The sequence below is a fragment of the Rosa rugosa genome, chromosome 3, assembly GCF_958449725.1.
Source record: "Rosa rugosa chromosome 3, drRosRugo1.1, whole genome shotgun sequence".
Taxonomy (NCBI): Eukaryota; Viridiplantae; Streptophyta; class Magnoliopsida; order Rosales; family Rosaceae; genus Rosa; species Rosa rugosa.
Genome location: NC_084822.1, coordinates 44,996,112 through 45,008,438, shown reverse-complemented (window position 1 = coordinate 45,008,438; position 12,327 = coordinate 44,996,112). Strand labels below are relative to the sequence as shown.

General features: G+C 37.2%; 1 protein-coding gene across 1 annotated transcript; it reads right to left on the bottom strand.

The window, feature by feature from the left end:
- Nucleotides 1-2,688: 2,688 nt before the first annotated feature.
- On the bottom strand, nt 2,689-5,379 carry LOC133739881 (aluminum-activated malate transporter 13-like). The gene is made up of 6 exons (XM_062167699.1): nt 4,858-5,379; nt 4,618-4,764; nt 4,170-4,442; nt 3,950-4,068; nt 3,345-3,488; nt 2,689-3,251 (listed from the first exon to the last, which is right to left on the bottom strand). The coding sequence occupies exons 1-6, from the start codon at nt 5,141-5,143 to the stop codon at nt 2,928-2,930; spliced, it is 1,293 nt and encodes a 430-aa protein (XP_062023683.1). The 5' UTR covers nt 5,144-5,379; the 3' UTR covers nt 2,689-2,927.
- Between the last annotated feature and the right edge of the window lie 6,948 nt (nt 5,380-12,327).

The following is a 12,327-nucleotide window of genomic DNA, read 5'->3' as shown; positions in this document are numbered from 1 at the left end:
GGAAGAAAGAATGATGCTTAAGCATTTTGACATAATAATGGAGTTGACATGTCAATAGAGAAAGAGAGAGAAGAGATTATGCATTTTGGCATGGCTTTTGGGAGAGAAGAGGGAGCTGAAGTCCTCCCTTTCTGCTTGTAAAGGTTTGGTATTTATAGGAGAAGGAGTAGATGAGGTGGAAAGGGATGGTATGGGCTCTTCCCTAAAATCGGGGTGTCAGCCCGTAATTCCTGCTTAATGACACTCCAAGGTATGGGTTTGACAGATTCGGTGACACGTGTCACCACGTTGTGGTCTGATTCGGTTGGTGAAGGGTCAAGAGACAGGTGTCGCACATCCGAGCTTCCCTTTTCCTTGAATTGCTCGTGGCCATGCCGAGGAGCCATGCCTTATGTCGGAACTTGACACTTGGCATGGTTGGTGAGATTTCTCCTTGATTGGTGCTCCATGTTTCTTCATGACGATTGCATGTGCGTGGCCTTAGAGGTCGAGGCTTTAGCCTTGGAGCTCGTGGTCATGATCCTTAAAGGTCGAGAGTTTTAAGCTTGGAGGTCGAACTCTTGTTCTTGGGGGTTGAGACTCTTGATTCCTTTGGATTATGTTTCCCTGATAGTCAGGTCACGATATGCTTTTGTCTTGCCATCCAAGATGGTGAATCAATCATATGGTGACCATCCAAGACTTGAGAAGTGGCGATCCAAGGTTGAAGACTTGGAGTACCAAAGTGAGGCATCTCACTAGCCATGGTTATTTCCATCTTATGGTTATCTTTTCTTTCTCGATGAAAGGTTTAAGTGCGTTGAAAGGTCAGAGTCCTACGTGGACTCTTTGACATTTCAACGCGTCCTACGTGGAGTGGGTTGAAAAGTCAAAAGTATTTGTCGAACCAAATTATGACATCAACATCCCTCAATCACCAGAGCATTGTTTTTTGGGTTTTTGTCAATTTACCCCATTTCTAGGGATTTTTTTCCCACTTACCCCATTAAGGTTTTTTAATTCCCTCTTACCCAAAATACTCTAAGGAGGTCTTCCCTAATACCCCATTAAGATTTTTTTTTTTTTTTTTTTTAATACCATTTTACCCTCACCCCTTTGTTACTTAGAGAGAGAGAGAAACCATAGGAGACTTCGCCGGAGCCAGTCACCGGTCGTCAGAATCCGGCGGCCGGTCGGAATCCGGTCACCGGCCTCCTGATTCCGACCACCGGTCGCCAGATTCTAGTCACCGGTCGTCGGCCGCTGTCCACCGGACTTTTCTGAAAACCTCACCGGAAATGTTTATTGCCCCCAATAGACAACTATTACCCCCCAATAGAGGGGCAATAGACGTCTATTGCCCCCCAATAGACGTCTATTGCCTCCCAACAGAACTTTCAGTTGCCGGAATGAGAACCAATCTCTTTAAATTCAGACAAATAAACTTTGATCAAATAAAAAAAACGAGAAGATTACATCAATTCAAAACGTCTTTTGCCCCCCAATAGACGCTTCAACAGACGTCTATTGCCCCAATAGAACTTCTTTTTTTTCATTTTTCTGCCCCATTTTACCAAACAAAGACAAAAAATGAAAAAAAAAAAAAAACGAAAGAGATAAATTGATTTGGGCACCAAATCATCTTTCTCCTTTCTCCTCTGCCACTGGCCTACGTCGAGCACTAGAGGATACAGCAACGGCGGAGTGGATCGAACGCCAGTGATGCACAACAGAGTGGATCGAACGCTCGGTGAGGCCAAGGAGACGGCGGAGTGGATCGAACGCAGGAATCTGGGCAAGAACTCGACGTCGCGCCGGAGGTGAAGATCGAGGAATGGATCGACGCCGGAGATGCGCAGCACCGGAGGGTTGGTCCTCGACACCTTAGCTTTCTCGGCGAGCTCTTTCATCAGAGAGAGAGAGAGTGCATCGCCGGCAGTTGCTGGAGAGAGAGAGAGAGATGGGACGGGATCATGGTGGCGAGAGAGAGATGAGAGAGACAAAAGCATGGCATGATGTAATTTTTTTATTAGGCTGAGGGCAAAAATGTCAATTTAATTCAAATTGTGTAAGGAGGAATAAAAATCTGTTGCTGGGGTAAGTGAGATAACTTTTGCTCATTTTGGGGCTTTGGGTCAAGGGCCCTTGTTTTTTTTTGTTTTTTTTAGTTGAAGTCAAAAGTGAAAAGGCAAAAATCCACCTAGACCTATGAAATTCATTGAAGAAGAAAAAAAAAATACAAAACGGGGGACCAAAAAATCAAAACCTCCCATACAAAACGGAAATAAGCTATAGAAAAACCAAACTATCGAAAACAAAAATTCGGCATACCCAAATGGTTTGTCTGAAGATGTTTATGAATAAAAGAAGAAGCTGGGTCCCACCAAATCAGTTCACTAGAAGTCAAACCATAATTAGTCAATGCATCTGCAACTTAATTCCCTTCCCGAAAGATATTGAAGATCGGAATTGCATCTAAGAAATGTTGTATAAGCAATTGCCCCACTCAATAGGAAGCTGCCAAGGCACCAAATCAGGCAGAAAATTTAGAACTAGGGAAGAGTCAACCTCTAGCCATATAAGTTTCCAGTCCCTTACGGCCTTACCCAAGCTAGCTCAATAGCCTTAATAACAGTCATTACCTCCACCACTACAGAACTAGGAATGGTAAGATTAGAAACATTAAATATATTGCCTAATTCTCCCTATGTATTTCACTTACAAAGAGGAATTGCAAGGGAAAAAGAACCTTATTTCTCATATATATGATCATCGATCAGTTACATGGTTACTTCCAAGTCCCATGATTTGGTGTCATACATACATGTAGTTCCAGGCCAAAATTGGCAAATGGTTATTATGTACAGCATAATACCATATATGCTCATAGTACTGATAGCTAGTTAAGAAGACCATGCCATGTCTATATATACACTATACATAGACAGTTATTTGGTACCAAAATCAGCGAGTTCTCCAAGTTCTTCAACCTCCTTTACCAATTCTTCAACTTTTTCCACAATTTCCATCAACAGGAAGACAAAGCTTGAAATAGCAAGTTCATCAACATTCTCTAGTGGTCCAAACTTGGAAGAAGAAATGATGGAGTTCAGCTCTACTCTCATTGACTTCAACTTGGGCATGATCACAGCTTCTTGTTGGCTTCTTCTCATCTTCGTAACGCTCTCTCCGAGCTCTCGCAGGGTCAATGCGAGTGCCAACCCTACAGCTTTGCTAGGCTCTTTGATCGACTGTCTCACACTTGACGACGGCTAACCATTCCAAAACAAAGAGTTAGTCATAAGCTTTTGTTGAAGCAACTTAAGTGACAGAAAATTATGGTATAAATAGTATGTGTAATGTACCTGTCTAGGAGATTGAAGACAGGCTTTGAGGGAAAGGACAATGGTAGCGAGGTCTCTTAGCTGCTCTCCAACCTGTAGGTATTTGTTCCATGGGTAGTAAAGACCAAATTTCCCATGCCATGGTTCCCACTTCGCAAAATTTGCCTGTCATACAACACGTATTACAACATTAGTACTGTACCAAACAGTAAACACCGATACAACTCACTTTTTTGGTTATATAACCAAGGTAGTGCTTCTGAAACTTTATGTTAAAATATAGTAGATTGTTTATCATGCATTATGTAAGGTTAACATCAAATGAGACAAATGTGATTAACTTTTTTAAATACTTGCATTTTAATGATCGGCTTATATCATAGGTCATTTTTTTAAGGTTAATCACCACAAAAAAAACCAGTAAATTGAAAATCGCTTTGCCATTTGATTGTTTCAGTTCATCCAGTTGTCTGGTATATGTCTATATTAAAATGGCCAAACTGTTTTTGATATGACTGATAATATATTAAAGATGATCCTTCGAAGGTTTCTGACATTTTCCAGTAAAGACTGTCTCGGTGTAATATTTCTTGCATATACCAGTAACAAGAGGAGATAGTATATACCAGCGACTCATCTTTAGACTTAGAGTGCAACACCGATTTGCAACTACCGGAACTGGAACTCTGTTGGCCAGGCTGGTTATCCTTTTCACTATTTAATCTGAAGTAATCTTCAAGGCATTCTATACATAGGACGAATAAGAAGTTGAGTTAGATGGTTCAATTATACATATCGACTTTAGTGAATATATAGTTTCTCTTCCTAGCTATTTAACTTAATTACCTTCAATAGCTTTTGCAAGGGCTTGGAATTTACTGGATAAAGAGTCATGAAGCTCATCACTGGCCCATGTGGGGAAGACGAGCAAGCTTATGATGATGCAGACGGCGAAACCCATTCCGATGGTTGAAAGCCGCTCACGAGCCAATTTCAACACCTCCTCGGCACGTAAACCCGAAACAACCACCAGATTGAAGGTGAGTATGAATATCATTGCTGCATAGTCGTATCTCTTCTTGATGCTCGGCTGTAATCTAGTGTATGTCCCAGCTGCACCTGAAAACCATGAGATATACTGTTTATAAAAATATGATCACATTCATCACACACTTTCGTCATCAACCATTTAAAATCTGTAATGCACGCCACGTCATGAAAGTAGAAGTTCCAAATTCTTTGGGGGCGAGTACTAAAAGCATATTGAGCGAAATATGTAGTAACATTATCTTACCGATGACAAATACAGAAGAACCAATGATTATGGTGCTGGCCTCGCCCATGCCAGTAACTTCTTGAGCTAAAGTTGCAGCTGAGCAGCCAAGCCCACCTCCTAAGATGGTTCCCAATCCTCGGTTTATGCCCTTGCTAAGTGTAGCACCTGAAAAATTAATGTTACCCAAACATATGTTAATTAACGTACAAAAAATTAACTTGAACTAAAAATGAATCAGAACTTGAAACCCGATTATACCTGCAAAGAACTCGAAGATGACGACGACGGTCATTATAGCCCACATGGCATTTTCTCCGACTTGTTCATAGAGAGGGTCGAGCAGATAGAGAAGTGAAACCAAAACCAGTGCAATCCCAACCTTGATGCTGTGAATCAGCTTTCTCATTTTCTGCCTGTTCTTTTGTAGCTCTCCAAGATAGGAGAAAATAATTGAAAGCTTGTTTGGTCTCTCCTTCTCTTTCTTAATGCTGGGAAGAGGAAGAGAAAGCTCTCCATCTGGAATTGATATCACGGTCGAACCCATAATTAGTACTACCAGAAGTGCTTGTTACTCAATACGATTTTCAGTTTCTTGAGTTGAGTTGAGTTGAGAATTTTGGAATGAGGAATTGTGATATATATACACGCGCGTTACTTCCATGAACAGTGAGAGACAGAGTGGAATTAGATAGTCATAATTCTTTTTATTCAAAGTCCTAAGTGGACAACTAGCAAGCTTAGGTCCTTTCCTTCATTAATCCTAAGACAATGCCCTGTCTCTAGCTAGGTATGCATGAAAACAACATATAGCTAGGTTCATCTCTCAGGTAGGGTGTTCATGTATTTGGATTTAGGGAACTTGGTGACTTGAGTGGAACGCGTGCAAGGTCATTAATTTATGTGATGCACAATTGTCTTTTCGCAACAATTTAAGAGAGTAAAGAGATACACCATAACATTTTTAGCGGAATTATTTTTTCCTTTCATCATATGCATGTAACTGAATAACTAAAATTGTCTATTCTTTAATAAGTAGTGTATTTAATCATCTAAATTGATTTAACAAATTGAATGAAATTAAAATGATAATGAAAAAGGATCATACCCCACACGAGTACCCCAAGTTTCACCAAGGTTTCTTAATTAGTAGCTTTTGAGATATATGTAGCATGTTAGTGGTCACAACTCACATACATCATGCATAGTTGCCTGGTGTCATGTGATGCGAGGTTGATTAACAAGACATGGTACTTCCCCTTATGTTCCATCTTTACCTGTACATATCATCGGGGCCAAAACTTGTATGGGACGGACACAACATGCCCACCTCCACCAGAAATGATGTGAAACCTAAATACATACTCATATTTGTGCTAGAGTTGGATGCAAATACGTCTGCTCCATAACCATTCTTGTCGTATATATGGTGGATAATATACAAGTATGAACCAAACTAAGCCTTTTCTTGGGTGCTGAAATACTTGTATGTAGGAATTAGGTTAGAACCAACATCTACTGCTCAGGATTAGGAAATAATCCAATCATTAGTTTCTACATGTGATAACAATATGAAATACCATATACATGGACATGAAACACTGAGATAATCATAATCGTAGTGATGATATATAGACCCAAGTCACTCCCACTTTATTAAGATATGGTGCAGATGTTACATCGACAGGTGCCACTTTCCTTTGTCTTTAATTTCTTCTGTGCTATTTATTTGGTAAACATCTTTTATCCCATTTTTATAGGCGATAAACAATTTTCTTGGATCTCCTTACGTGATCAAGTTGGCCACTTCTTTCAAAAATTAATGGAATTTTTTTTAGAGTGGAAAATCAATGGACTTTACATATATAGATATAATCATATGTGTTATGCTTTGTTACTTACTGGAGTGGCAATATTTTAGTTTAAGCATGGTAAGGCCTCGTTTGGGATTGTTTCGCTTTTTAAAAAATCAGCTTTTGTTCAAAATTTTAGATTTTAATGTGTTTGGTAAATAAATAAAAAGCAGCTTTAATTAAAAGTTACATGTCACTGACAGCAGATTTTAGAAGCAGCCTAGAGGTTGCTTTTAGAAGCTGTTGTGGATAAAAACACGCTCTGTAGTTGTTTTATGTACCGACAACACTTTTAAAAATATTATTTACCAAACACGAAACTGTTTTAATTCACAGCTGATTATTCTCACAACACAGCAGCAGCAGTTTTATTTAAAAGTCACAGCAATCCCAAACTAGCCCTAGCAATTACACCAATTAGCATGAAGGGAATTGAGACTAACAAGTCAATTACTAAATTTCTTATAGGATTGAAAAGAAAAATCAATAAATACATAGGTAATAAACTATACAAATTAGGAATATAATTGATATTTTAGACGTAAACTGAGACTCATACTTGCATTGAAACAGCTTAATATAATTTGATGTAGTGACATTAATTTTCCTTTTGTAAGCGAGACTGCGAGAGGTCTAAAAGTTGACTCACGGATTAAGTATTTTGTTTTCTCAGTTATTATTTATTTCAAAAAATATATGCATTAATTGATTGACATCAGAATAAATAATTAAAAATTTCAAAGTTATTCATTCATAGGCGCCAAATAAGAAACCTAACTTTAGTTAGATAACCTGAACATGACCTACTTAATTAGTTCTTGACAACCTTAATTTAACATATCATGCTTTCTAACTTTCACCAGTCTAAAAATTGCATTCTTACTATTGGTGGATAATATCTGTCCTCAAATTAACATCATCCTGATCTATAGTTGTGATATTGTTAAATGAGTCTTTCACTTAACAAACAACGGTGCCTCCAGACTAATTATGTAATCAGGTTGTGCTCCTTGGCTGCATTTACCTACAACCTGTCCACATCTATTAACTAATTAATCATTTAATCATACTTGAAGGGTGACACTTCATAGACAGGTTTAGCATCCACAAACTTGAAAGTTCTGACTTGCATTTTATCTGTCTAGAATGATCGGAACTGTTAAGATCCAACGTAGTTAAAGATTTGTATAAAACCTATCAGATTAACGCTTGATTATTTAGATTGCAGACCAATACAAACTTGAAGCTAGAAAAGTGATAATCAAACGGTTAACCAATACTGTTTTGGTGATTCCTTCCAATAATATGCTCGCAAAAATTATATGATTATTATTATTAAATTACGTGCCGATAAAAATTATTTACAAACATTACGTCATATATATGGATTGAAATGTAGTGCTTAAAAGTGTTGCTAAGTTTCTTAGTATGATCTTCTTTTTGACAAATTTACGTGGCAACATCTTCGTTGCATGCTTTCTAAGAGGCACTCAGTGCCTCTTTCATTCGTTCTTAAGATGGAGTTCTCGAGATTCAAAGAAAAGATTGCTGAGTTGCATATTTACATGATTTTCCTTGGCCAAAAATAGCAAAGACACAAGACTTGGTGGTTTGTTTTCCACTAAAGAGTACTTGACATATCCTAGCCTAGGCACCCACCAAATTAATCTCTTTCTGCATGTTGCGTCCAGCACTAAGGGGAGTGCATGTGATAATTGAGAGAGTGAATTACGATGATCATCAGGGTAAAAACAAATAGAAAATGTTAATGGATTCAAAGTTGAACCAAGTTGATATTCAATTATAGATCATGCTAAAGTCTGTTCATACATATTTAAAATGAGTTAGCTAGCTTTTCTGGGGAATTTTCGTTGGAACAATGATGCATGGAGCGCAGCTATAGCTAGCGAAGGTTTTTTTAAGTACGATTGTATATATATGTACGTTTGTTCCAGGCATGTTCTAGAGGTGCTAATGGACACGAATGCAACGCGGTATTGAATAATAATACTGATATTGATGGCCACAATATCGATCAATCACGAAGTACCGTACGTTGAACATCAAAAGAGATAAACTGGATTTCAATTCAAATTTAAGTGTGATAGGAGGATTAGATGAACCAATCCTGGTGTTCCTATTTTCATTTGGCAATGACGTCGACAACTATGTAACTATATAATTAAGTGCTGCAAGTTAGGTCATATTTGAAATTTAGATGCAAAGAGATCCTAAAGGATCTCAATTTAATAGTTCATTTCAATATTTAAAGGGTTAATTAGAAGGAGCCGAGGAGCATGGTGTAAGAAGAACGTACTCGTTCAAAATACAATTACAGATACACACACACGCACAAAAACTCTTCGATCAACTATCATCTATTGAAAATTATCAAGTGACAGTGGAAGAATACATTTAATCACACATCAGAAACTCTAAATCTTGCAAAATAACATAAGATATTAGACTCCACATACATTTATTATCAATTAATTTTAAGTTAAATATACTAGCACCTAGATTTCTATAAGGGATTATACATGATCGTATTAAAATTGATTTCGGCATATATATATATATATATATAGACACACACGGATACACGTTTGAAGCATGTATATTGTAATTTGTAGACAGGATCTTCTATAAGCAACTAGGGTTTGTGTAATTTGCCGGTGGCTCATCAGGACCGGTGGACATATACCTACCGCAAGCCATAAATAATAAATTGATTAAACTAGGGTTATCATCTTTACTTTTCAGTCCGTGCCACGGAAAGCATCAGCCGTACGTCGATTTATTATATTAGATTATACTTTTTCACACCTCCACGAGTCCACGGTCTCCATCTCCAATAAGTAATGGGAGAGGATCCTCTGCTGAGCAACATTTTCACCTGCGCTTCCTGAGATTTTAAAGAGATGAAGACAAGTGTCCATTGTAAGATCTAATGGCCTACAATAAATCTGGATTTTCTTTTTCTATTTTATTTCCTTCTCTCTCCTGTTCCTCTCTTCTTTCACACTGGAATGAGTGGAATCTCTCTCTCTCTCTCGATCTCAGTTTTTCTTCTTTACTCCGCACCAATGTAATCAACCACCTTAGCCTTCTTGCTTATGCGTTCCTGCTGATACTCAATCCGTTCACTATATCTTTATTTTATTTTTTTGATTTGTGGTTAGCTCAGTCCAAAAGACCAGATGATTTTAAGCTTCTCTTCCCTCGGTCAAATTTGAATGAATATATCCCTTCAAGATCTCTTATCCAAAAACCAAGATTCTGAAGCTAACAATCAAACATGGGCACATGGGCAATACAAATTGAAAACTATATATGAACTGGGTCAGATCCAAAATTGAAGAACTAGCTAGGTTCAAAAGACAGAGTGAGAGAAGAGGGTAGTTGGTGAAGATTGAAGACAAAGAACACTTGGCTGATTAATTGATAAATTTCAAGGCGAGAGAAGAGAGAGAGAGAGAAAGAGAAGAAGAAGATGATGCAGTCTGAGATTGTCCATTAGCTATTTTAAACCATTAGATTTGATTGCGTCCACATGGCATTACATAAACAAAAGCTCAGCCAAAAATAGAGCTCAAGAGAGGATCCTCTCCCATAAGTAATAAACTAATAACCCCCCCCCCCCCCCCCCCCCGGTCTCTTTCTTCCTCCTTTTGCTTTGATTTCATTCGACTGACCCCAGTACTCGCCCACTTCAGTCTCATCTCATCATTATTAATTACTTAGTTGATGCATCGTCATCTATCTGTTCTACATTCTGATGTTCTCTGATGTTTCACATTGGACTCCATTGTGAACCTCGATCGATCGGACGGTCGAGCATGTATCCGGTAAATTAGCGAGCACTAGCTACTTCTGCTAGTAGTACAATTGATCGATTAGGAGAAGTACATCTTGATTTCATAAGATTAAAAGTTTAAGGTTTATGATAGTACATCTTGACCCTCATAACAATCGATGATTACGTTATGAGGGTCAAAAATCTAGAGTGGTTCTTATATCTTGTAAGAGGAATAATATGTGAGAAGAGTCATTAGAGAGAATTATTGTCAGGATTATGAGTTAAAATCTGTAAAGCAATTAATGTAAAACGAAAAGAAATATATGTCCACAGAATATATATTAAGTATAGAGTTAAAATATATTTGGTACAAATTTCTAATTACGGAAGCTAAAGTGGTACCTTGGAAAAAGAAAGAAAAAGAATAATTAGAAAGTATGAGATAATGGGTAGGTACATTTCGTACATAAAGATAGAACATGAGTTTGACAATTTGCCAGTCAAGTGTAGCACGAAAAGGATACAAGATATGGCTTATGCATATTACCGACTTCAAAACTAGAATGATTGATTGTAAGAAACAGTATAATTTAACATCAGCCATCAAAAATAATCCACTAAAGAACTCAGAAAATCTTACAGGATTTTCTTCAAAGAAAGGAGAGGAAAAACTAAAACAGGTCAATTTGAGTGGAACTTTTACTTTACAAATATATGAGTGTAAATACTTTACTGTCCAAATTATGTAGTAGCTTTTCTAGCCTCCCTAACCGAAAGTATTGTTGGTACTTTGATCAAAATTTAGAGGGAATTAAAGTCAATCAGGTGGGATTGGGACATTCGGTAAAGAAAATAAACGAGTGTGCATATCAGTATATCACATGTTTTATCAAAACATAATGAACATCTAATTAAGCAATATCAAGGGCTGCTTATCATTCCACCACAACTTTCAAGTGCATGCATGTCATATATGGAATTATAAAAATTAAAAAACAATGGATTCTATTAATCAAAGTTAAACACCTTTAACTTTATATATGCTCTAACAAGGAATACCTAATTAAAACATATTAATTAGTATGTACGTATTAGATTTGAGACATGTGAAGGTATTAATTAAACATGTGAGTATAACAATATTGAAACCCAACGTAATTATTAAACGTATATAAACAAAACCAAAAGTTTATTAAATGGGTTATCCGCCACTGCTCAACGTGTTTAGCAAATAAGTCGTGCCAAGATGGATTGGAATTCACCAACTTAATACATATAAATGCATTTGGCCAACGGATTAGATCATTATAGTCCAATGGATACGAGTTTACAAGAATCATCACCATAGCTTTTTGTATATAACTTACACCAGAAGAAAAAGAAACGTACCATATGTGCATATGAACACTTGAAATTAATTTGTTTAGCTTAAATTAAGTTAGATAATTCATTCAATAACATAAAATTAAGTGGATGATTTACGATCGAGTTGGTGGATTGACTGAAGACGATCCATTTAATAATTGTATTTTGACAGGTTTAATTGCAACTGACTTGTTTTTCGATCGTATTTGGTCTAGCTAATTTTTCTTCACCTAAGTTCAGAATCATTCTATTGAGTCGTATTGAAATGAACAACCTTAAAAATCTCGTCCATTGCAATTGAAAATGTATGGGCGTCATGAAGTGTGGATCAAGTGGTCGCAATAATCTCCTCATGTATATAAGTGGAGCGGCTGCAATTAGAGGTAGGACAAATTAATCATAAGTGGAGCGTCCACTAATTACACACCCTGCATTTTGGTGCTTCATCCCCAGAAAATGGAGTCTACCTTGTCTCCTCTACCCACTTTAATGATATTTATATATAATACTGACCTAAATTTGTTGTCCATCGGGACCCTCTCGATCTGAAGGCTCTACCTAGCTACCTCTTCTATTGTGTAGTTTACTGAAAATTATTTTTTAGGAAAGCTAGCTCTTCAATGTTAAAGTGGACACTACCCAACATGCATGCCTAGCTAGAAGGAGAAAAGATAAATTTGGTACAGTGTACGCAATTATACACAACTGCATACT